Genomic DNA, 23939 nt, shown 5'->3' with positions numbered 1-23939 from the left:
TCATGATTGAGCTTGGGTTCCCTTCGTTGCCCACTGAGCCATCTACCCAGTCCAAGTTACTGTTGATCCCCGGTACTGCAAAAATATTACCAAAACATAATGGGAGCCACAACTAGATTCACATCTCTGTTCTGTCACAACGATGTGCAAGTATGAGCAACTTAACCCTTTTTGCACCTAAGTTTTCACTCCTTCAAGAAAAGAGCCGGTTGATGGTGGCGCACGCCTTTAATTACAGCACTCAGGAGGCAGAGGCAGGCGGATCTCTGTGAGTTCGAGGCCAGCCTGGTCTACTGAATGAATTTCAGGACAGGCACCAAAGCTACACAGAGAAACCCTGTTTCGAAAAACAAAACAAAACAAAAAAAAGAGAAATAACACGGTTTTGTGGTGTGAAGAACACATGAGACGATGAACATGCTGTCTGGCACACATTAAGTGCCGCTGTTTATCTATTTGGAGTGGAAAACCAAGATAGGAGTTAAAACGGGGACAATTACCGAAGTCCACTAACGGAGAACTTTCGGCTGGCTAGGCGCATGCGCCTGTCGGCGGTCGCGCACGTAGGGCAGCGCTGTGCCGGCGACGGAAGTCAGTGCCGGGAAGCCGGCGAGGTCGGTTCCGCCCGGCTCTAACATGGCGGCGCCCTTTGTCTGCCGTGAAGCTCTGTCCCTGGCCTTCTCGCGGCCGTGATGCACCTCCCTCTGTGGTCGGGTTCGGGACATGGCAGGTGAGGCTCGGCCAGTGAGGGCGGCCGGGGAGTCCTGGGAGGAGGGACCGAGTCGGCTGGGGCCGGGGGCTCGGGATGCCGGGACGGTTGTGTGGGGGAGGGGAGGCTCGGGTGGAAGGCGCCGCGGGCCGGGGAGCAACGGGAGCGGCCCGGAGAGGTGGCCCGTGCACCCGTGCTGCCGAAGGGGGCGCGAGTCGCCTCCAGGGCTTGGTGACACCGCGGCTAGTGCCATCTCCGCCCCCGCTGCCGGGCTGTCACCGCCCCTTGACCCCGCGCGCCGGGCCGCGGCGGGTGGGCGTGCTGCGGCCGCATGGGGGCCAAGTGCGGGGCGGCGCGGGGCCGGTCTGGATGTGTTGTGGAATAGAGGCGGGCGCTGCCCCCACCGTAGACCGCTCATTCATTCACTCATCCACCCATCCGTCCACCGTGTTTCCCTCCTCTCCGCCCCTGACAGATCTGACGACAGATGCCTGCGGACTAAGTCCGCAGGTTGGGACCAGGGTTCCTAGCACCAAGCGGAGACTCTCTCCGTTTCTTCGTCCTTAAAGCATGGCTTATGATAAAACCTGTCTTGAGGTAATAGGCTGTACGGAGCCTAGCGTGCTTATAGTTAGTGCATGTCCGGAAAGTCCCGTGCTGGTATTTGTGTCATCACCATTCAGAGAGCAACCTTAGGTGGGAGAGAGAGGCTTTTCAGATACCACTGCCCTGTAGGAAGGGAGGCTTAGCTCAATCTAAGTATTCCAGGCAGTTCCCTTCTCCTGGGAAGCTGGGCCTAAAGGATGTTTGGGGAAGTGAGGCAGGAGAAGTTGAAGATGTTGTCTGTGAGGATGCTCCGCTTCCTCTAGCAGAGATGGGCAATAAGGCCCGGGAGGCTCTGCTAAGTCTTTGGGACGTTACAGAGTTTAGCACGTTTAACTTTTTTTGTTTCGTTTTTCGAGACAGGGTTTCTGTGTAGCTTGGAGCCTATTCTGGAACTAGCTCTGTAGACCAGACTGGCCTCGAACTCACAGAGATCTGCCTGCCTCTGCCTCCCAAGTGCTGGGATTAAAGGCGTGCGCCACCACCGCCCGGCCAAGCACTCTTAACTTTTAGGTTAAGGGGAAAGCACTTAAGAATCTGGTCTGTGGACAAGAAAGATCACTGGGCAAGTCGAAGAGGAATAAAGGAGTGAGCCTGAAGGCAATTAAGAGATTGCCAGGCTAATTTAAGCGAGGCATAAGGGTGGCCTTGAGAAAGTTTAGGTGCAGGGAATGAATAGGGAGAGATAATTTTGGAGGTAGAATTGATAAAACTTGGTGATAACTCCAATGAGAAGGCACAGGATTGTCCCATTTCTTCTTAAAAGTGTGTGTGTGCGTGCGTGCTTGTGTTGGTCAGAGGACAACCTGTCAAGAGTGGATTTGGTTCTCATCTTCCAGCTTGTTGAGTCAGGGTCTCTCTTGTTTCTGCTGTATAGTGTATTGCAGGCTAGCTACCCCAATCATCCAGATTTCCCGTCTGCCTGTCATCTTTCTCCAGGAAAGCTGAGATTAAAGATGTGCCCCCACTGCCTTGTGGGTCCTGGGGAATCAAACTCAGGTTGTCAGGCTTGCACAGCAAAGCTAGCACTTTTGCCTGCTAAGCCAAGTCCCCGGCGCTGTCCCCTGTCCTTGGCTGGTGGATGTTGGCATTGCTCAGTGTGGTAGGAAGCAGGACAAGGAGCTGATTTAACAAGAGGAAAGATTTAGTTTTAAATGAGTTGAAAATACGTGCGTGAGAAGCATTCAGGTAAGCCTGGGTTGGTGGTGCATGCCTAGGATCCCAGCACTAAGGAGGTCAAGGCAGAACTGTGGAATTTCAACTCACTGTATAGCCTGAACTCTACTATAAGTTCCAGGACAGCCTGAGCTATAGAATGAGACCCTGTCTAAAAACAACAACAAACAAAATCAAAAGCCTGTCTAAAACATCGAGGTCAAGCTATGTGGTGGTGATCATCCACCAGAGGTCGCCTAGGTGCGGGTATGTCTGGGCTGAGAATCAGTGTTGTGGACATCTCAGGAAAGTCTGTGCTACACTAAACTGGGCAGGTCGTCAGCACTGACCGGACCTGTCTCAGGACGGAGTTCCTAAGTATGGAGCCTGGGGGTCCTGATCATTCGTCTTGTTTCCCAGGCCCAGCACACAGTCTTTTCTACAGTATGTCAATAATAATTCTACTTGGGTCTCTTTGATTCAGGTGATGAACTGGAGGAGGGGAGCCGAGCTGGAGTTCCTACAGGCACACTGTCTGAAAAGAGAGCCCCCGGCTTTTTGGAGATCTGAGGTTTGTCTCTAATACTGGAGGACGGATGCTGTCTGCAGGAGACAGCTTTTTGTTGCTGTTGTTGTTTGTTTCCTTGGCTGTCCTGGAACTCACTTTGTAGGCCAGGCTGGCCCCAGACTCACAGAGATCCACCTGTCTCCTCCTCCCGGGGATGGGATTAAAGGTGTATGCCACTGTGCTGATGGACGTTGGCATTGCTCAGTGCAGTAGGAAGCAGAGCAGGGAAGGCTTGTTTCCAGCCATCGTCTACGATCAGATCACTGTCTCAAGACTAAAGTCAGGAGGGGTGGTGCACACTTTTGGTTCCTTGGGGACTCAGAGGCAGGTGGACCTTTTGAGTTTGAAGCCAGCGAGGGCTACATAACAAGACTCTGTCTCAAAGAATTTAGTGGAAAAAAAAAAATCCTTGCTATAGTTTTATTGTGATATTGCAGATAAAACTTTGTTTTCTGTGGTATTTGCTTTGTCACTCAGGCTGGTGTTGAACCCAGAGTGACCTCCTAATCCAAGGAGTTAGACGTGAGCTATCATGCCTGATCCAGTTACTTATTTTTTTTTTCTTTATTTATTTTTTTTGAGACAGGGTCTCTGTACCCCTGGCTATCAGGGGCTCTGAACCTCAGGTTCTTTTTTAGTAGACCTGGCTGGCTTCACACTCTGCAGGTGCCATCTGGGTGCTGGGTTTAAAGGTGTGTGTCACCACACCCAGATTTTATTTTATTTTGATTAGGTAAAATCTAAAGTTGTCCTACAGGGCTCAGTGGTAGAGGGCTAGCCTAGTCTGTTGAGGCCCTGGTTTCAATTCTCTAGCAGTGGCTAAAGTAAGCAAGAAGCTTTTGTCCTTTACTCCTTAAGTCTAGAAGTACTTGTTCTACAGCCTGCTGAGCAGCCACAGTGTCCCATGAGCTGCCCGTGCAGCAGAATTTCTCTGACCACGCGGTTTTTGCTTCAGCGCTGGCATCCGTCTAATGGTCCACGCTGTCTCCTTCGTGTCCTGCTGTCACATATGAACTCCATCTCTCAGGAAGAGAGAGCGGGGACCTCATGCTCTTCTGTAAGGCTCTGATGTTTAGAACGGTGCATTTTTGTAGCCATCTTGAGTCTGGAGCAAAGAACAAGTCATACTAATCTGCTGCTGGAGGAGACAGAACCTACCTGCTCTGGCCCCAGAGTGACAGGGTCGGGGGTGTGGGGCCCGACCCCGCCCATGGGAGAGCCCACTGAAATAGCGAGAGTGGGCTGGGTGTGCTCTCACGTGATAGCTGGTGGTTCTTGGACACGTGAATGTGCTCTGCACCAGGGTGTAGCAGACAACTGCTATTGCTTGGCCGGACTGGACTCTAAAAGCAAAGCCCTGTCGACCACATACAGCCGTATGTTGGACTGCCAACTCCCCAACAGCGACCTGGAAACCATTTATTCATTATGAAAGCTTGCCTTAGCTTACTTAGGCTTGTTCCCAACTAGTTCTTTTTTTGTTTGTTTGTTTTTCAAGACAGGTTTCTCTGTGTGACAGTCCTGGCTGTCCTAGGACTTGCTTTGTAGACCAGGCTGGCCTCGAACTCACTGAGATCCACCTGCCTCTGCCTCCTGAGTTCTGGGATTAAAGGCATAAGCCACTACTGCGCGGCCACCAACTAACTTTTTTTTTTTTTTAATATTTATTTATTATGTGTACAGCATTCCTTCCATGTGTGCCCGCAAGCCAGAAGGGGGCGCCAGGTCTCATTATAGATGGCTGTGAGCCACCATGTGGTTGCTGGGAATTGAACTCAGGATCTCTGGAAGAGCAGTCAGTGCTCTTAACCACTGAGCCATCTCTCCAGCCCCCACCAACTAACTCTTAAAAGTTAAATGAACCCATTTATATTAATCTATGTTCTGCCAGGTTGCTCGTTACCTCTCTTCAGTACCATGAGTCTGACTGACACCTTGGATTCTTTCCCAGAGTTCCTATCTCTTCCTGGAAGGCCTGCCTAACCTCTCCTGCCTAGCTATTGGCTGTTCAGCTCTTTACTAGACCAATCAGTTAGGAAGATGAGGAAATACAGAGACACATCTTCATACACTGCACAGTATAGAGGCTGTCCTGGAGGTCTGGCCACCAGTGCGAGGACGCACAGGGGATCTGCCTGATGTCAGCGGTCTGCTGAGGTGCTGTGCAGACTTAGCGTGAAGTAATGGTAAATGTTGCTTCAGATGGGAAGGAACAGTGAGGGCTCTCTGCCACCCTACCTCATGGCTCCCTCTAGAGAGCCAGCTGTGTCATGGTCAAGACTCAGTTTCTCCATCTGTAAAATAGGGCCAACATCTGGGAGGTGGTGGTGCACACCTTGAAAGTTGTTCTTCCAACTTTTCTGAAGCAGCTGTTTAAATTTTTTGCTCACTTTTCTATTTGGTTGTCTTTTTAAAAAGGTTTTTTTTTTTTTTCAGTTACTACTGTACTTTATTGTGTTCAACCAAATCACCATGTTACAAAAATAAGAAGCTGCCATAATAAAAAATAAGGCTCCTCCATCCAGCACCAGTTGGCATCATTTTACTTTCAAGCCTAGAAATGCCGTAGACACATCCAAAGAACACAAGGGAGCAAAAGAACCACGGCTGTATATCAGTGGGACCACCCAGTGCCAACCGAGCCACTCTGTGCTATCATCTTCTCCTATTTCTGGTTTTTCATTTAATCATAAAGCTCCCTAGGGCTAAACTGTATGCACTTAGAGGTGTGTGCACATACTTGTATATAAACTGGCTGGAGATGTATGTCAGCTAAGCAAACATTACATAGTAGGTGCAAGCCTGTAACCTCATCTTAGCTGATATAGCAGCTCTATCAGGGTAAAGTGTTCCGTGTCCCTTGTGCGTCTTCAAGCTCTACACAGGATAATGCCACAGACCATTTTACCCCCGTGGCTGCTGCCATTGCTTGACTTCATTTTCCCTGCCCACCCACCCCCAACGCCCCACAGTAAACCAAAGCTTTTAAGATTTTGTTTCTTTGGTTTTTTGAAAAGGTTTCTAAACATCACTGTTGCCTGGTGGTGGTGGTTCACGTTTTTAATCCCAGCACTCGGGAAGGCAGAGGCAGGTGGATCTCTGTGAGTTCGAGACCAGCCTGGTCTACATAGTGAATTCTAGTGCAGCCAGAGCTGTTACACAGAGAAACCCTGTCTTTTTTTTTTTTAATTTTTTTTGTTTTGCTTTTTGTTTTTAGTTTTTCGAAACAGGGTTTTGCTGTAGCTATCAAGCCTGTCCTGGAACTAACTCTTGTAAACCAGGCTGACCTCAAACTCACAGAGATCCACCTACCTCTGCCTCCTGAGTGCTGGGATTAAAGGCGTGTGCCACCACCGCCCGGCTGAGAAACCCTGCCTTGAAAATTAAATAAATAAAAAACAAACATTCCTGTTAAGTGAGTGTGTGTGTGTGTGTGTGGGGGGGAACATGGACACGTGCATGCCATGGTTGCGCGTACGGCAGTCAGAGGACAGCTTCATGGAGTGGACTCTCTCCTTTGACTTTTACATGGCTTCCAAAGACTGAACTCGGATCGTCATGCTGAGCTGTCTTGCCAGCCCAGTGTGTGTCTTTGGTGTGTCCTGTGGGCACTAACCCACCCTCTTTCCGGATGACCTCTGTAGGCACCGTGTTGTTGATTATTGTGTCCACACCGATCCTTTGTTCTGTAGACAAGTTGTGTTGTAACTGTGCTTTTGTGATTTTTGGCTTGCCTTTTTACACTGGGATGTCTTCCACCTTTGTGATAAAAAGAAAACCTTTTTAGATTTATTTTTTAGGTGTATTTATTTATTTTATGTATGAGGTTTTTTTTTTTTTTTTTTTTTTTTGTTTTGTTTTTTTTTTGGTTTTTTGAGACAGGGTTTCTCTGTGGTTTTGGAGCCTGTCCTGGAACTAGCTCTTGTAGACCAGGCTGGACTTGAACTCACAGAGATTCGCCTGCCTCTGCCTCCCAAGTGCTGGGATTAAAGGCGTGCGCCACCAACGCCCGGCTTATGTATGAGTTTTGCCAGTGTGTTTCTACCACATGCATTGCCTGGTGACCCACAGAGATCAAAAGAGGGCATCAGATCCCCTGGCATTGGAGTTACAGATGGTATAAACCACAATGTGCTGGGAACTGAACCCAGGGTCCTCTGCAAGAGCAGCCAGTGCTCCTAACCACTGAGTCCTCTCTCCAGCTGGGAAAGAAACCCTTAATGTTCATTTAATTATCAGTTTTGTCTTTTGTGAGTAGCACTTTTTGCTTAGTTGAAAGAACTTCCTACTGGGTGTAGTGCCCATCTGTAATCTCAGGATCAGGAGTCTGAGGCCAGCTTGGGCTATATAGTGAGTTCCAGACCCACCTGAGATATCTAATGAGACCTCGTTGGGGTGGTGGTAGGTTAGTTCATCTTTATTATTTATTTCTTTTTAAATATTTTCTCTCCTTTTTTCTTTAAGATTTATTTTTACGTATATTGATATTTTGCCTGCATATATGTCTATGTGAAGGTACCATATCCCCTGGAACTGGAGTTACAGACAGTTGTGAGCTGCCATGTGGGTGCTGGGAATTGAACCCAGGTCCTTGAGAAGAACAGCCAATGCTCTTAACCACTGAGCCATGTTTCCAGCCCCCCTTTGTTTTGTTTTTAAAGCTGGTTTCCTGCCTGCTGAGTTCTGTTTCCATATATCTAGTAGTCTCTTCCAAACGTCCCATGTTACTTTAATCCGCCCGGCTCACTCCTGGTATCTTTAAGGCCTGGTCCCATCTTCATTTCAGGTCATACTTATCACAGGCTATAGACACTGTTGAAATTGGGCTGGGCTCAGTTGCTACCATGCCTGCCTAGCATTCACAGAGGCGCTGGTTTGCTCTCCAATTCTGCCTGAACTGGGCATGTAACATTTGAGAAGTGGCAGGCGGATCAGAGGTCCTTGGTTATGTTTTGAGTTCAAGGGCAGCATAAGACTCTGTCTCAAAGAGGAGAGGTGGGGTTGAGAACAAGCTTCACAGCCTGGGTCTGACCCCTGGATTCCAGTGGTGGAAAGAGCTGCCTCACAGGTTGTCTTCTGACACACACACAGATATGAACTCTTTAAATAGAGTTTTAAATTGTCGAGATCTTTTTCTTAGAATTGCTCTGAGCTTGCTCCCTACCCATATAGATCTATCTTGTTGCCGCTCTGTGATTTCTGTCTTACTTCAGGTGTATCGTGGTCATCTGGCAGGCTCATGAACTGACTCATTCATTTAACATTTAAATCTTAACCCTAGAAGGGACCTTATTACTCAGTCCTAATGGGAAAAACCCCAGGAAGGGCTGGCATGTGAAGAACACATGTCATACTGAGGGCCACGAAGTCTCTGTTCCTTTTCTTTTGAGATAGGCGGCGTGTAGCTGACCTGGCCTGGAACTCCTGACTCCTGATTCTCCTGCCTTCACCCTCCTGCTGAGAGTCAGGTGTGAGCAATATGCTCAGCATAAACTTCCTTCCTTTGGATACTGTAGTGTTTTTTACCCCATGTTAATTATATGTGATTTCATTCCCGCACTTCATACATGTACACAGTATATTTGATCACGTTTCCCATCACATTCTTGACACTCCAGTCCTGTTCTCCCGCTTCTTCCCAGCTAGTCTCCTATTTTCACGCCTCCCCCATGTAACCCAGTGAGTTTAATTGGGGTTGCTTATAGGAGCACAGGTGAGGGGTGTTTTTTGTTTTTTTTTTTAAACCAGAACATGGGTACTTTTTTCCTTCCCCTAGGAGCCGTTAGCTCCTTGCAGATCCTTAGAGAGGGGTGCCACCTCCTGAGCCCCTGGGCTCCATCTCAGAATGTTGATGGGTCCAGTCTTGCATAGGTCATCACAGCTGCTGTAAGTGTGGTAATTCCATGGTCCACAACACTCACCCTCCTGCGGGTGCTCACATCCTTTCTGCCCCCCCACCCCCTGCCATGATTTCCGATGCTTTAAAGGGTGGTATAGATGTCCTGTTTATGACTGGCTGACTGACAGATTATGAGTCTCTGCAGTTGATTCTGCCCCCTCCCAAAAGAAACTTCTCTGACCAGTGCTGACAGCAGCATTAGTCTATGGGTTAACATCCTTATTTAGACGGCACTTCGATGGGCATGTCATATCCACTTAGTAAGACAATAGCTGTAGCTTCCCTCGTAGGCTCTGCCCTCTCCAGCTCCAGCCCTGGTCAGGTCGGCAGTGCCACGCATGCGTCCCTGTGAAGCATCACTGCAGCCAGTCAGGAAGCTTTTGGTTACCCCCTAGCAGGCTCACCACTGTTACACCAGTGGGCACTTCCTGCCTGGCCAGGGAGTGGTGTACTCCGTGGGACTGGCTGAGTAGGGCTGCTGCTAAGGGCTCTCCCCAGCAGTCTACGTAGCACCTTCTGGCACCCTGAGGGTCGGCCAGCAGGGAGGAAGCTTTAATCTCAAGTCTAGCTTTTCTCCTGTCCTGCAGCCAGAGCATGGGTTGTCTTCAGCAATTGGTCTTCCCATGCAGTTCGGCTGGGTAGTAACAGCAGTAACTGTGACGGAATACCATTCGGCTCTAAAGGACAGTGAAATCATCGAGCACAGACAACTAGTCTCTTCTCTGTGGGATGGTCCTTCTGTGTCCTTTCTCAATGAAACCGCTTAGCTTGTGCAAGTCCTATGTTTTGTAGAAAGGAGGTGGCACTGCCATTGGTTATCAAGCACTGAGGCCTTGTGTTGTATCTGGTTGAGGAGAGTGAGCCCCTGGCAGTGGGCTCCCCTGGTCTGGCTGTCCTGGCTCACTGTCCCAGTGTGTTTTTACGTATATAATGATGGCCTCCCACGGCATCTTTACGGAGTCGAAGCCTCCACTGTTAGCCAAGGAATACAGCAAGGAAGTGGAGGTTCCTGATGCCCGAGGACCAGCTCTGCTTGGTTCCAAGCCCCAGACTGTAGCTCGGCCTAGGAGCTGTGGTCTCAGCAATTGCAGGCAGGCAGCTCTTCACAGCGTCAGGGCTTCCCCTGGGATTTCTGTTCCCAGAATCTTCCTAACTGACACATTCTTTGTGAAAAATTTGTAATTCACTATTTCCCTACAGAGTTTTTTTTCTTGAGAAGTTGTCCTTCACCAGGTCTTGTAGAAAGTAGAGGATGTGGCTTGTTATTTTGAGACGGTTTCACAAGGTAGCTCAGGCTGGCCTTGAACTAGCAGCAATCCTCCAGCCTCTGCTTCCTGATGCCCGGATCCCAGGTGCATTCGACCACAACCAACTAGAGATGCCTTAACGGTTTTCTTTCTTTCTTTTTTTTTTTTTTTTTTTGGTTTTTCGAGACAGGGTTTCTTTGTGGTTTTGGAGCCTGTCCTGGAACTAGCTTTTGTAGACCAGGCTGGTTTCGAACTCACAGAGATCCGCCTGCCTCTGCCTCCCAAGTGCTGGGATTAAAGGCGTGCGCCACCACCGCCTGGCCTTAATGGTTTTCTGATGGAAAAGAAGGCCTCTGACCCTGAGTAATGCCCTCCCTCCCAACTCAGCTCTCCCCCTTCCGCTGCTTTAACTTTAAATGAATATTATTTATGAGTGGTAAAACAGAGAAAGGGTGTGGGTAACAACTATCCCCACGTGCCCTTTTGAGAGGAGCCCCTTTACTGTGTTTCACATGCCCTGCAGGATGTGGGTGTCTTCTCCAAAGCATGAGTCAGTTGCACTGTGACTCAGCAGCACTCAGGACTATGCTGAATGTCACTGGGGCCTCGAGCCCCCTCCCAGGGAGAAGCGCTTCTTGGTGCTGTGGTATTTTGTGGGAGGCTCAGAGACTAACCCTCCCACTGCTGCAGGGAGGACCCAGCGGTCCAACTGAGAATGTCTTAATTTTGTCTGGTTTTTTTTTTTTTTTTTTTTTTATGAGGCAGGCCTCACGTCGCCCAGGCTTGCCTCAAGCTCTTGTGTAGCTGAGGATTTTGGAGGTGTACCAACACTTAAGGTTTGCACATTGCTGGGGATTGAACACTATGAGTTCTGAGGCCAGTCTGTGTTGGCTCAAGGAAAAGAGAAAAAAAAGCCAGTAAATAAATCAAGCCAGGTGGTAGTGTCGCACACCTTTAATCCCAGCACTCATGAGGCACGAGCAGGTGGGTCTCTGAGTGTGAGGCTAGCCTGGTCTACAGAGCAAGGTCCAGGACAGCTCAGGCTACACAGATAAACCTTTTCTTGAAAAAAACAAAAAAGGAATTGGCTTTTTCTAATACAAATGACAGAAAGGACTGTTCTTCAGGACTGGTGACGTGTCCTCAGTCAGGGTAGCGCTGTCCAGAAGTGCCCAAATGCGGAGAGGTTCCACGCAGATAGGCCTGAATGTTTATATAAAAGAGGGAGAGCTGCGAATACAGCTTAGTGGTACAGCAGTTGGTTACCAAGTTTGTACAAGGCCCTGTCCCCTCTCACCTGCTGCAGGATTAGCTTTCTAGATAGGTTGTGTGTGCACATGCAAGCTGAGCATTTGCTGGACTAGGAGCACTGTACTAGCGGGGCAGGTTTGCTGATAATTGTTTTCTCTCTCATGCTGAACTTGAAGAGACAGGTTGGTAGTGGGGTTGGGTGCATAGATTTCAACCTCCCAGAGGTGGCCTGTTGTGAACTTCTATTTCCCTGGCGTGTGTGTGTGTGTGTGTGTCTGTCTGTCTGTCTGTGAGCCACTTGTATTTCTGGATGATCAGGAAAGGCGAGTGGCACTTAGTGGTGACCTCTTTGTGTGGAAGCTTGAGCGGCCGGTCCATTCTGGGAGCCAGCCAAGCTCAGGGTATCTGCTTGAGGGAGTGTTGTTTTCTGGCACCACCCTCTCTTGCTAGTCAGTGCCTGCCAGTAACGTGGGTCATGTTTCAGTTGCGTGACAGGAGCCCATTTGACTTCGAGAGGAAGCTATGCAGTTGGGGCTTCCTAGTGCTTCAGGCAGACAGGTAGTTGGCCTCACACAAGAGCACCGGCATGGTTTAAGAGTCCAGTCGCTCACGTCAGAGAAAGTTCACCCCAGTGGCTCTTTGCTCAGCACGCCCTCCCTTTGTTGTCTGTGGTGACTCCCATTGTGTTACAGAAAATTTCCAGATTACATTTAGAAGGAATGATGGGTGTTGATTGGTGGATCTAGACCCATCCAGAGTGCCCAGGAAAAAGGTTGCAGAGACCATGTGATCAGGGGTTTGAGCCTGTCTGCTTCCTGCTAGCCGATGGCTGCTGGGTGCGAAGGTGTGCCTCTGGCCTAGTTGAGTGATGATACTAACCCTGTAAAGAATGTCTGAGCCCCTTCACCGTTGGAGACATGCTGTCCCCTGGCAGCCAGTGGCAGACCCTGGATTCAAGTCCGGAGAATTCCTCCCTAGTCCTTGCATCTCTGAGGCAGCAAGGAAGTTGGTGCCCAGGGTAGCTGTGTGCTTGGTTTGCAGGTAACCAAGGTGTGGTGTTCTGGCTCTGTGACACCTGTCAGGTTGAAACAACTCTACAAATGCTGTTTCTCCACTGCTGGAGGACTTGTTGGGTTGAGCAGGGTGGGTCTCAGAGCCTGAGGTTTGGACTGAGATGTGCTGGTCCTCCTGGATCCTACCTCTATGTGCCTTGTCACTGTCCTTAGCAAACCGTGTGGAGTGTGGCAGGCCTTTGCCCTGGGCCTGTTCCTGTGCTTTGTTCGTTCTTTTAGAAACTGAACTTGCTGGGTGTGGTGGCGCACACCTTTAATCTAGCACTTAGGAGGCAAAGGCAGGTGGGTCTCTGAGTCCTGACTCAACTAGGGTTACACGGAATGGTGGCTCCCTGTCTGCACTCAGGAGGTGGTCGGTCCACTGTGGCTCTGGAGAAGGCGACTAGGACTCTCGTCTACCCACGGCTTTCCCACCTCCGAAGACAGTGCTAATCGAGGGTCAGTGTGGTGTGGGCCTCCTGCTTTGTCCTCCATGTGCGCGCCCTTAGCTCCTGGGCACAGGTTTCTCTCAGTGTCTTGTGCTCTGATTATTAGCATTGGGATTCTCCTCTCTTCCATCGCTCAGATCCCACTGGGAGTTTGCTCTTTCTGGGGTTTGAGGACTTAGAGCAGCAGTTCTCAACCTGTGGGTCACAACCCTTCTGGGGGTGGGGGTTGAAGGACCCTTTCACAGGGTTTACCTAAGACCTCAGGAACTCACATTATGATTCATAACAGTAGCAAAGTTACAGTTATGAAGTACAACGAAGATAATTTTACGGTTGGGGTCACCACACGTGGAACTGTATCAAAGCTTGCAGCATCAGGAAGGTTGCTACCCCACTGGCTTAGAAGTGTTTTCACAAGGCGTCCTGATTTGCAGTGGTTTTGCCACAGGTGTCCAGTGCCTAACTTGCTGCAGGCTGCCTTCTAGTTGTAGGTGTTGGCACTGCCTGGTCCAGAAGCAGTGCCCCTGCTTGGGCCATGCTCCCCATTAGACTCCTCACCTTAGTTCAGCAACTACATACCCCCAATATTTGCTTGTTCTTTGTGACAGTGACTTATTATGTGACTCTGACTGGCTTGGAACTTGTCATCCTCCAGCCTCGGCACATACTTAGAAGTTTCCAGAAACCACCGAGTGGCGAATGGGCCTGTGCTGGCGTGAAGGGGCGTGGCTTCTGTTTGCTCTCTTCAGATGGCCAGCTCTATGTGGTCACTGCAGCTCTAGGCTCTAGGCCAGTGACAGCCCAGTGTCAGGAGCAGCCAGTGCTGCTGCATTGGGGCAGGGTTCCCCAGTCCCTCTCCTGCTCAGGGCAGCCTGGTTCTGGAGTGGCTGGCTGCTATTAGGGCTTGGATCCAGCCATGCAGGGATTCTGTGGACTTTGGCCTCACATAGCGGGTGCCGGGTTTTATTCTGAAATGTTCTAAAACACCTTATTTCTATAAGTAAAAAACCATTGTTTCCCTAGAAGGTGGCTGATCTTGAGAAGGTTTTGCAGGGGTGCTGGGCAGGCAGAGGCTACTTAGATGTTATCTCAGCTCTACCTGTGTAGTTCGGAACTGGGCACCAGGCCAGGACCTTCTCCAAGTGCAGTGCCTTGGGAGTTGTGGGATTTCCAGGCAGCTCTTGGGTCAGGACTGGAGTCACTTCTCTCTCCTGGGAGTCAGCGCTAGAGGTTCCTGGAAGAGCAGACTTCACTCTTGGTAGCTCCTTGAGCCTAAGAGTGAGGGACTGAGCAAGGGCGGGGTGGGAAAGCCTTGGAAGGAGAGAGCCCAGTAAGATCCCCACCCTAAAGAACCCAGCTTTGTGTGGACAGGGAGCTTCCCAGAGCCTGTGGGAGCTGCAGGAAAGGGAGTTCCGCAGCTGATGATGCAAGAGCCTCCTGGACTTAGAGCCCCAAAACTGAACATTTGAGTTTTATTCTAATAGTGTGTGTGTTCTTTGTGAACATGTTAAGCTGTTTTGTGAGACAGCAATTGCTTTGTGTGTTTGCCATCTTGACTCCTTAGCTCATTACTTCCTGTGTATTCTGCTTCGGGGGCAAGCTATTAGGGCTATCTTGGTACTTTTTGGTTTGGGGAGCTTGCCCTGTTGAGTAAGCTTTGGGAGCGACTGAGCTATCTTGGCTTGCAAGTGTCTGGAATCATCTGCCCTTTTGTGGTGGAAAAACCTCTCCCTTGTTTAACGCTCCCCGTCTCCTCTGTGAGTCTCACCTGGGGCTTGGCAGTTGGCAGCGAGTTGGGCTGGCATCCTTTCTCAGTGCTGACAGGAGGCTCTGGCTTTCCGCAGCCATGGATTTCCCCCAGCACAGCCAGCGTGTCTTGGAGCAGCTGAACCAGCAGCGGCAACTGGGCCTTCTCTGTGACTGCACCTTTGTGGTGGATGGTGTTGACTTTAAGGCCCACAAGGCGGTGCTGGCGGCTTGCAGCGAATACTTCAAGATGCTCTTTGTGGACCAGAAGGATGTGGTACATCTGGACATCAGTAATGCGGCAGGTACCCTGTTGGGGCCAGAGCCTCATACCATGCAAGGCCCTTTTAGGGCAGTGCCAGCAGACATGTCCCACCTAACTCTATGGGTACCAAGTTTATCCCATCTCTTACTGGATGTGGTGTAACCAGGGACACAGGTTCACAATATGATGAGGGCAGAAAGGCAGTGGGACCAACATTATTAGCAGGGATGGAGCAAGGCTGGCCCTAAGCCCTCCTCATCCCTTTCTATAGCCAGGCTAGTCCTGGGGCTGACAGCCAGGCTGTGTTAAAAATGATGGGGGTCTCGCTGGGGCTGGGATGAAGGAGATAAAGATGGACCAATCCTAGATCTGTGTTCCCACCCAGAGCCCTAGGACCTGTTTTTGAGATGACCAGGACGAGGTATTCTCGTATTTTATAGATGCGGACACAGACATGCAAATGTCAGGTGACGATGTCTTGAAGGTCATGCTGCTAGATGGGATGGGGTGTCCCCAGGCGTATCTTTTTAGCAGCTGTCCCTAGCCCAGCAGACAGATGCTGGAGGCTTACTGCTCAACTGTTCAAAATGTGTTTCTGCGGTCTGGTGGAGAGACCATTGGTAGGCCCTGAAGTGGATCTGATAGCTGTCCTGTCCTTGACAGGCCTGGGACAGGTGTTGGAGTTCATGTACACTGCTAAGCTGAACCTTAGCCCGGAGAACGTGGATGACGTGCTGGCTGTTGCCAGCTTCCTCCAGATGCAGGATATCATCACAGCCTGCCATGCGCTCAAGTCACTTGCTGAACCGGACAGCAGCTCTGGGGAAAATACAGAGGCCTCAGCTCTGGAAGGTAAGGTCCCTGGCAGCTGTTCCTGAAAGGGGTCAAGGAACTTGGCTTGTTATGGAGGCCCTGTCCCTGATTCTGGGTCACCTCATTGGGCCTCAGATTCCTCGTCCACCTTGGCATCACTGTGGGGTGCTGGTAGAGGTTGGCCAGGCACTGCTGGAAAGGGTCCCACACCTGCCCTTTCCTACCCTTGAGCAGCAGAGAGCAGGAGCCACATGTGGGTCACTAGGTGCCCGGGAGCAGAGCTCTCGTCTGACCGCCCGTAGCTGCCCTCTCAGAGCTCCCTGGCTCTCAGGGTGTCCTCAGAAGCCTGCAGACTCCCATCATGGGCAATAAAAGGATCATGCCCCCCTCCTGCTGAGCACTGACACACACCCGGTGTCTACTGCCTGTGTGAGGTAACATCACTTGTGGTGCTGTGAAGTCAGTGTCCTGGGGTAAGGTGTTCCCTGAACAAACCAGTGAAGCACTGAAGTCCCCAGGGGCACTCAGGAGCCACCTCATCCCTCTGGCAGTGGACACTTGATGGAAAATGACAACTCTGTCCTGTTCTGTCTCCAGGAGACAAGAGAGCCAAAGAAGAGAAGGCTGCTGCCACCATGCTGAACAGGCTGGACCAAGCAAGAAGCAGTCCACACGCAGGCTCAAGCAGAGAGCTCAAAGAGGAGCGGGGTGGCCAGGCAGAAAGTACAGCTAGTGGTGAGTAGTGATTTAGTCCTCAATGGGCTGGCTACCTGGAAGAAGGGAATGCATGGTAGGAAGCTGCTTCTGTCCACTACCTGCCAGCAGCCCCGAATAGCAAAGGCTTCGTGGCTGGGAGGTTGGCATGCGCTCCGATAGTTTTCTGGCTCGTGTCTAGCTCAGATAGTTTGTTCTGCAGGGTCTTCCCAGCCATGGAAGAGACCTATTTGGCCCCTGGACAGAGTCCCAATCCATCCCTCCTCAGGTGCAGAACAGACGGAGAAGGCTGATGCTCCCCGGGAGCCTCCACCTGCAGAACTCAAGCCGGACCCCACGAGCGGCATGGCTGCTGCAGAAGCTGAAGCCTTGTCAGAGAGCTCAGAGCAAGGTGCCCTCCCCACAGCCACACATACTGCACTGCCCTCTTGGACCCCTCTTCCCGCTAGCCTGTCCTGCCTGGACAGCATTCACTTGAGCTTTTCTTCTCTCTTGACTCCTGAGCTGTCTTGGGTGCACATCCCCTGCGTGTTTCCTGAGTCTAGAAGCATCCTGACGTAGCCCTGGGCTCAGCCCTGGGCATTGCACAGTGTGTGCTTCCCACAGCCAAGCTCACAAGGACTTACTGGCTAATAGTGCCACACACATCTCCCTGAGATCTTACACCCTCCAAGTAGCAGATACTTAGGTGACAGATCCTAGAGTCACTGTCATCTAAAGAAAGGCATTTGTGAACTGGAGAGGGAGTTAGACCAGACCCAGAAGGTACTCTGAGCCCAGCCAGGTCCCTCAGTACCCCCTCTTCTCTGTGCAGAAATGGAAGTGGAACCAGCCAGCAAAGGAGAAGAGGAACACGAGGAAGAGGCCTCAGGGCCTGCCACAGTCAAGGAAGAGGGGATGCATCTGGAGAACGGGGAGACCCCTGAGGAGAATGAAGAGTCTGCAGGCACAGACTCTGGGCAGGAGCTTGGCATGGAAGGCCGGAACCTGCGCTCAGGCACCTACGGGGATCGCACTGAGTCCAAGGCTTATGGCTCCATCATCCACAAGTGCGAGGTGCGGGGCCGTGGGCGGTGCCAGCCCTGTGCCTCCAGGGTCTCCGCAGCCCCTCACGCACTCCTTCCTGCTGCGCCTGCAGGACTGCGGGAAGGAGTTCACGCACACGGGGAACTTCAAACGCCACATCCGCATCCACACTGGTGAGAAACCTTTCTCATGCCGGGAGTGCAGCAAGGCTTTCTCAGACCCCGCAGCATGCAAGGCCCATGAGAAGACACACAGGTACCCACCTTGCCTCCCCCAGACTGGGGGCCTCCCTGGACCCTGCAGGACCCCTTCCTATGACCTAGCACCTTCTGACCCACAGCCCGTTGAAACCCTATGGGTGTGAGGAGTGTGGCAAGAGCTACAGGCTCATCAGCCTGCTGAACCTGCACAAGAAGAGGCACTCGGGGGAGGCCCGCTACCGCTGCGGGGACTGTGGCAAGCTCTTCACCACTTCAGGCAACCTCAAGCGCCACCAGCTGGTGCACAGTGGCCAGAAACCCTACCAGTGCGACTACTGTGGCCGCTCTTTCTCTGACCCCACCTCCAAGATGCGCCACCTGGAGACTCACGACACCAACAAGGAGCACAAGTGCCCGCACTGCGACAAGAAGTTCAACCAGGTGTGCACCCCTCCCTGAGCCAGCACCGTGGGGTCCTGCTGGTGGCTCCCCAGGGTTAGCACACAGCAGCCACTGTGCTGTGGCTAGGGACTCTCCTAGGATGGGACCCTGAAGAGCAAGCCATCTTAGAGCAGGTTCTGCTGCATTTTCCTTCCACTGCTCTGCCCCTTTGAGAGACCACAAAGTCCATTATTTCCTGGTTCAAGGGTTTGGGGAAAAGCCAGGTTCCTAGGGGACCCTTCTGAGCCCCTGTCTGGGTGCAGGTGGGGAACCTGAAGGCCCACTTGAAGATCCACATTGCTGATGGCCCTCTCAAGTGCCGGGAATGCGGGAAGCAATTCACCACCTCAGGTAGGCCCAGAGCACCCTGGCTCCCCGCCCTCGTCCCTGGGCCCCTGGCAGTGCAGCACACCAGTCTCGCCCCTCATTTCCAAAGGGAACCTCAAGCGGCACCTGCGGATCCACAGTGGGGAGAAACCCTACGTATGCACCCACTGTCAGCGGCAGTTTGCTGACCCAGGCGCGCTGCAGCGGCACGTACGGATCCACACGGGTGGGTGAGGAGGCCCCTGTGGGCTGTGGAAGGGGCACAGGGAGCTGAGTGGGTGCTAGTGCCTTGTGCCTCTGCCCCAGGTGAGAAGCCGTGCCAGTGTGTGATGTGTGGCAAAGCCTTCACTCAAGCCAGCTCCCTCATCGCCCATGTGCGCCAACACACGGGGGAGAAGCCCTACGTCTGTGAGCGCTGTGGCAAAAGGTAGCGGCCTGCCCCTACCCCAGGGAGCATGAGGCCAAGTCCCAGGCTGTGTCCCAGAGTGGTGGGTACCCCCCAAGCCCCCCAACACACACATCAAGGCTCCTGTGGGTCAACATAAGCCCCTGATTTGTGTGACCCTATAGATTCGTCCAGTCCAGCCAGTTGGCCAATCACATTCGCCACCATGACAACATCCGACCACACAAGTGCAGCGTGTGTAGCAAGGCCTTTGTGAATGTGGGGGACCTGTCCAAGCACATAATCATCCACACCGGTGAGCATGTGCTGCCTGCCTCTGTCCAGCCCTTCCCAGCCCATTTTGGAGGCGACGGGTAGTAGGGGAGAGGTAGGGAGCCCTGTGCCACACTTGCTTACAGGTAATCTTGAAGTTCAGTTCCAATGAGGACTCCAGCTACCTTGGAGCTTCCAGGAGGAGGGTGCTACTGAGGCACCTGTCAGCACTGGTGGCTGCCAGAGAACTTGCTAGAAAAGACAGGGCTTCTGGGTCCTGGGAGGTCTGCAGGTGGCAGGATGGTAACTCACCTCCCCCACAGGAGAGAAGCCTTACCTGTGTGACAAGTGTGGCCGTGGCTTCAACCGGGTAGACAACCTGCGCTCTCACGTGAAGACCGTGCATCAGGGCAAGGCGGGCATCAAGATCCTGGAGCCAGAAGAGGGTGGTGAGGTCAGCGTGGTCACTGTGGATGACATGGTCACACTGGCCACGGAGGCACTGGCAGCAACAGCGGTCACTCAGCTCACAGGTGTGGACTGTAGAGGCAGCAGAGGGTAGCCACAGGCAGCTTGCCTTGGTGGCAACAATGGGGTAGGTTCCTGTGGCTTCTGCCTCAGGCCCTGCTGACTTTGCCCACAGTGGTACCAGTGGGGGCTGCGGTGACAGCTGATGAGACAGAAGTACTGAAAGCCGAGATCAGCAAGGCTGTCAAGCAGGTGCAGGAAGAAGGTGAGAGGGGCAGTCTGGGGCATGAACGCCAGTGGACCCAAGGTCCTTCCCATCCTGACCACAGCCCGCACCTCCACAGACCCCAACACCCACATCCTCTACGCTTGTGATTCCTGTGGGGACAAGTTCCTGGATGCCAACAGCCTGGCCCAGCATGTTCGGATCCACACAGCCCAGGCACTGGTCATGTTCCAGACAGATGCGGACTTCTACCAGCAGTATGGGCCAGGCAGCACATGGCCAGCTGGGCAGATGCTGCAGGCTGGAGAGCTGGTCTTCCGTCCTAGGGATGGGGCTGAGGGCCAGCCCACACTGGGAGAAACTCCACCCACAGCTCCGGATTGCCCACCGCCTGCAGAGTGAGCAGGTGGCCCTCTGACTGTTTATTTAAGGATGGATGGCACCCTGGGACTCAAGGTGCTCCTTCCCCAATCCCTAGAGAGAATAAATTTGATTATTTTCTAATGTTGCCTACGGTCCTTGTGTCCCCGGGCGGGTGGGGAACTGTCACCTACGTAGCTCATACTGCAGAATGGTTAACACTAGCTCAGGGACCAACCAGGCTTCCTGGGACATTCTGAGGCCCGTCATGGAAAGTAGAGCTCCATACTGTGTCTTAAATTATTTAGGGTGTGGGCAGCACCCTGTGGCTGTGATGCAGCTCCACTCACCAGCCCTGTACCAGAGTGCACAGCTTCCCAGATCGAGACAGCCTAGGGCCTTTAGCCAGAGCAGTGTACAGAACACTGGCTGGCTTTTTCGTAATCTAGAGCCTAGTACCTGCTTTACCGAGGCCACAGCGACACCATCCTGTGGCAACACTAACTTGCTGCAGGTTATCACCAGGTTGGCAAGGAGAGAAGGGAAGAGAGCAGCAGAAGCCTCAATAATGGGATCCCATGGAGCCCCACTGAACTGGAGACAGACCTGCTTTGTAGCCCCCCCAGGTCCATCACCCAGATGGTGCCACAGTTTTGGTTTTTAGTTTTTTAGTTTTTTTGTCTTGAAGCAGAGATGGAATTAACAGCCCCAGGACTATTAGGCTCCTTGCTACCGCAAGGAACAGCAATGCCCCAGGGACGGGAGTAGGGAAGGCAGGCAGCATTCAGTATGAGCCTAGAGCAGGAGCTTGCAAGTGGGTAGGGAAAGGAGGGACTTCATTATCAAAACCTGAATGGCTTCCCAGTGGCCCAGAAACAGGACCGACCGAGGGCCAGCATTTACGATTCCAGTCTCTGGCATGAGGTGAAGCGCTCTTGTCGGACGTGGGGTGGGAGCTACTGCTCTAGCAAGCCAAGAACCCCGTGGTTCCCACTTGAGCGACAACCACATGCACACTTTAGGTGTTTTGTATTTTTTAATAAAGTTTGTAATCCAATGGACACACAACAAAACTGCGCTGAGAAAAACAGTTTCATAAATTAATAAGTGTTAGGAAGTCAGGGAGAGGTCCAAGTCACAGGAAGAGGGAGTTGGCCAGGTCTTTTTGTACAGGTGCTGTGTGACACTTCCATGTTGCCGGAGTGGGACCCGTGCTGTAACGAAGCGCACTTATACAAATGAGTGACGGTATAAAGTCTGAGTATGAAAATAAGATTTTCTTTGAAAACACATTTTTGGCACAGATTAAAAAAAAGTATGTCAGGGAAATTTGATTTAAGTCAGTATTTTATATATATATATATTATATATATATATATTTATATATACACATCCCAAGTTCTGCACATCCGACCAAGAAAGAAAATCCTTCTGTTTGCTTTTACTCAACTGTAAACTGTACATCCGATGAGTCGAAGGTGGTGGCGGCGGCAGGAGAATTAAGAACAATGACATGTCCGATGAACAGGGAAGAAAGGAGGCGACAGGGCAAAAATACCCAATGAAATGTTCCTTGACACCAAGGCTTCAGCACAAGTCCCGAGTCCTGCATGAGAGTCCGCGGTGTGCTCCCGTCCACATGTCCAGAGAGCCACACCTGTGTTCGCTGGGCAAGTCACTAATTCAGTGCAAAGGCTATTCTGCCGAACACAAATAGACTCCCACTGCCTTGTTCCTTTTCTCTGAACGAGGAAGGCCAGCCCCTAAGGTTTCTGTGAGTCCATGGGTTGGTGGTCTGTCCTGGGTGAGAATTTCATGTAAACATACAAGCAGCACCACCCCCAGAGGAGGTCTGTCCATAGAGCTGGGTGGGCGTGAGAGCCAGGGCAGTCTGCCCCTCAGCAGCTTCCCCTCTGCCTGGCTGGGTTGTCCACGGTTCTGTCCGTTCATCTTTTCTGCAGCAGAGCCTCACACAGAGGCAATAACGATCATGAGGTGGGGAGAGATGTTGGAGATGCTGGCAAGGAGGTCAGGGGCCAGGCGGGAGAGGTGACTCTCTGAGAACTCACAGGGTGGGAAGATCTGCAGCACATAGGCGGGCTGGAGGAGGAGAAACAAAGTGGGACCCCTGTCTTCCATGACTGCCCGGCTCAATGCGTGTACCCGGCAGGCCTTAACAGCCCCCTACCCCCCAGTCAGACCACACATCAGGACAGGGTGTCATCAGCTTCTATAATTCAAGGTCAATGCCTCCCCAGCCCCACCCCGCTTCTTTCCAGGATGGGCAATTGGTGGCCATTACCCATCTCCTCTGGGAACACCTGGCTGGGTCAGGTCAGCCCTCCAGCCCTGACCTAAACTGGTCCTAGCTGTGTGTACAAGTGTTGGGTAGGGATGGGACAGTGGACCAACCTGATTGGAGCCAGGGTTTGGAACATTGATAATCCCCGCTGCCTGCTTGGCCTGCAGGTAAGTGATGAAGGCAGCCTTGAGGGACTCCGTCTGGCTCACCACATCCTCCTGGTCACGACCACAGGGCAGAGCCAGCAGCAGACAGTAATCTGTTTCCACCTGGAGCAGAGGTGAGTGGTTAGGGGTCTCCTGACTAAATAGCATGTGTCCTACCAAAGGAGCCAGGCATCTCTAAGATGGCTGTGTCACACCACACTAACGTGTGTACGTGTGCATGAGCGCAAGCATATATGCTCACTTCTGAGACTAGAGGTATTTATTTCTCTAGCCAAGTCGAGTTTGTCCTTCATAGCCCACTTCAAGAGTTATCACAGCCAGGAGTTTAGCCCCGAGGCTGCCTGTTCTTCCCTCCCTGAGTATTGTGTAGGCGTTTACCAGGGCCCACAAGTCTTACTGTCATCCTCCGGGCAACCCCTTCCAGCTGTGAGGCCTCTAGCCGCATCCTTTGGGCAATCCTCAGCGGGGGACCGCCTTCAGAGAGAGGCAGAGACCGATGGGCCAGGACATTGTTGCCAGAGACGAAGTGGAGCTGCACAGCGGCCGTGTCGTTCTTGAGGGCCAGCAGGCCCTGCCACACGATGGGGTATTTCTGCTTACCAGGAAACAAAGCAAAGACGGGATCATGGCATGCCCAGCACGACCCTGGAAGCATCTTATAAACTAAGAGATTGGGGTACACTTAGGACAGAACAGAGTCAGGGTGTCAAGAGCAGCCTCTGCCCATCTTACCTTCAGAAGCTGGACCATATCCACAGGCCTTTGTGAAGTCAGGTGTGGAGAAGAATCTTGTTTAGGGGCTGGCTGGGCTTCAGTGTGAGACAGAGCCAGTCCAGGTGGGGTGCTTGTGCCCGAGGCCACAGGGACAAACAATGGCTGCTTTGGGGCAGCCTGAGAAGGAAGAGGGTTTGGGAGGTCTGGCTTCATGGAGACTGACACAGGTGAGGAATGGGTTGGCTGCCCTGTGTCCACTGGTGCCTTCTGAACCTGAACATGGGGCTCAGGTGGCCGGCTGGCAGGGACAGCTGAGAGGCGAGGCTGCTCTACCACTCCTGTCTGAGTCCCCTTTGCTTCTTGGGAGACCTGGGGCATCTTGCTACTCAGCGGCTGGGCAGGCTGGCTAAGTTGGGAGGGCTGGCAGGGTGGAGCAGGTGGTGCAGGCTGCGTGGGCTGCGTAGACGGGGCAGGCTGTGCAGGCTGCGTGGTCTGCAAGGGCTCACCTTCAGGAGGGCCCTAGAGTTGGGAAGACAAAGGGGGAAGTCAGGATGGGTTGTGCACAAACCCCCAGTTCCC

General features: G+C 52.1%; 2 protein-coding genes across 6 annotated transcripts in view; one reads left to right on the top strand and one right to left on the bottom strand.

Moving 5' to 3' along the window:
• The first annotated feature begins 606 nt into the window (after positions 1-606).
• On the top strand, positions 607-20293 carry Zbtb17 (zinc finger and BTB domain containing 17). Its single transcript, XM_057784250.1, has 16 exons — positions 607-730; positions 2952-3038; positions 14778-14984; positions 15608-15796; positions 16355-16492; positions 16740-16862; positions 17286-17527; positions 17610-17752; positions 17838-18138; positions 18402-18489; positions 18575-18691; positions 18772-18892; positions 19036-19166; positions 19447-19656; positions 19767-19856; positions 19936-20293. The coding sequence occupies exons 3-16, from the start codon at positions 14780-14782 to the stop codon at positions 20217-20219; spliced, it is 2382 nt and encodes a 793-aa protein (XP_057640233.1). The 5' UTR covers positions 607-730; positions 2952-3038; positions 14778-14779; the 3' UTR covers positions 20220-20293.
• A 911-nt stretch (positions 20294-21204) lies between these two features.
• Spen (spen family transcriptional repressor) overlaps positions 21205-23939 on the bottom strand; it is a 77286-nt gene continuing 74551 nt past the window's right edge. For 4 of the 5 annotated variants that reach the window (XM_057783573.1, XM_057783569.1, XM_057783571.1 and 1 more), the window contains exons 12-15: positions 23379-23879; positions 23044-23241; positions 22590-22748; positions 21205-22277 (exon numbers count right to left, since the gene is read on the bottom strand). In XM_057783573.1, coding sequence (XP_057639556.1) covers positions 22146-22277; positions 22590-22748; positions 23044-23241; positions 23379-23879 — 990 coding nt within the window. In that variant the 3' untranslated portion in view covers positions 21205-22145. The remainder of the gene's footprint in view (positions 22278-22589; positions 22749-23043; positions 23242-23378; positions 23880-23939) is intronic. The other variant, XM_057783570.1, reaches the window with a different exon arrangement.

Source organism: Chionomys nivalis, chromosome 11, assembly GCF_950005125.1.
Source record: "Chionomys nivalis chromosome 11, mChiNiv1.1, whole genome shotgun sequence".
Lineage (NCBI taxonomy): Eukaryota > Metazoa > Chordata > Mammalia > Rodentia > Cricetidae > Chionomys > Chionomys nivalis.
The sequence above is the reverse complement of the archived record's forward strand: the minus strand, read 5'-3'. Positions and strand labels throughout refer to the sequence as shown.

What these genes read in the sequence shown, in the direction of transcription:
- Zbtb17 (XM_057784250.1), top strand. Translation starts at nt 14,780, where the DNA reads ATGGATTTCCCCCAGCACAGCCAGCGTGTCTTGGAGCAGCTGAACCAG. An exon ending in GTCAGAGAGCTCAGAGCAAG is followed by an intron (nt 16,863 to 17,285) that starts GTGCCCTCCCCA and finishes TTCTCTGTGCAG; the next exon opens with AAATGGAAGTGGAACCAGCC. An exon ending in GCACATAATCATCCACACCG is followed by an intron (nt 19,167 to 19,446) that starts GTGAGCATGTGC and finishes CCTCCCCCACAG; the next exon opens with GAGAGAAGCCTTACCTGTGT.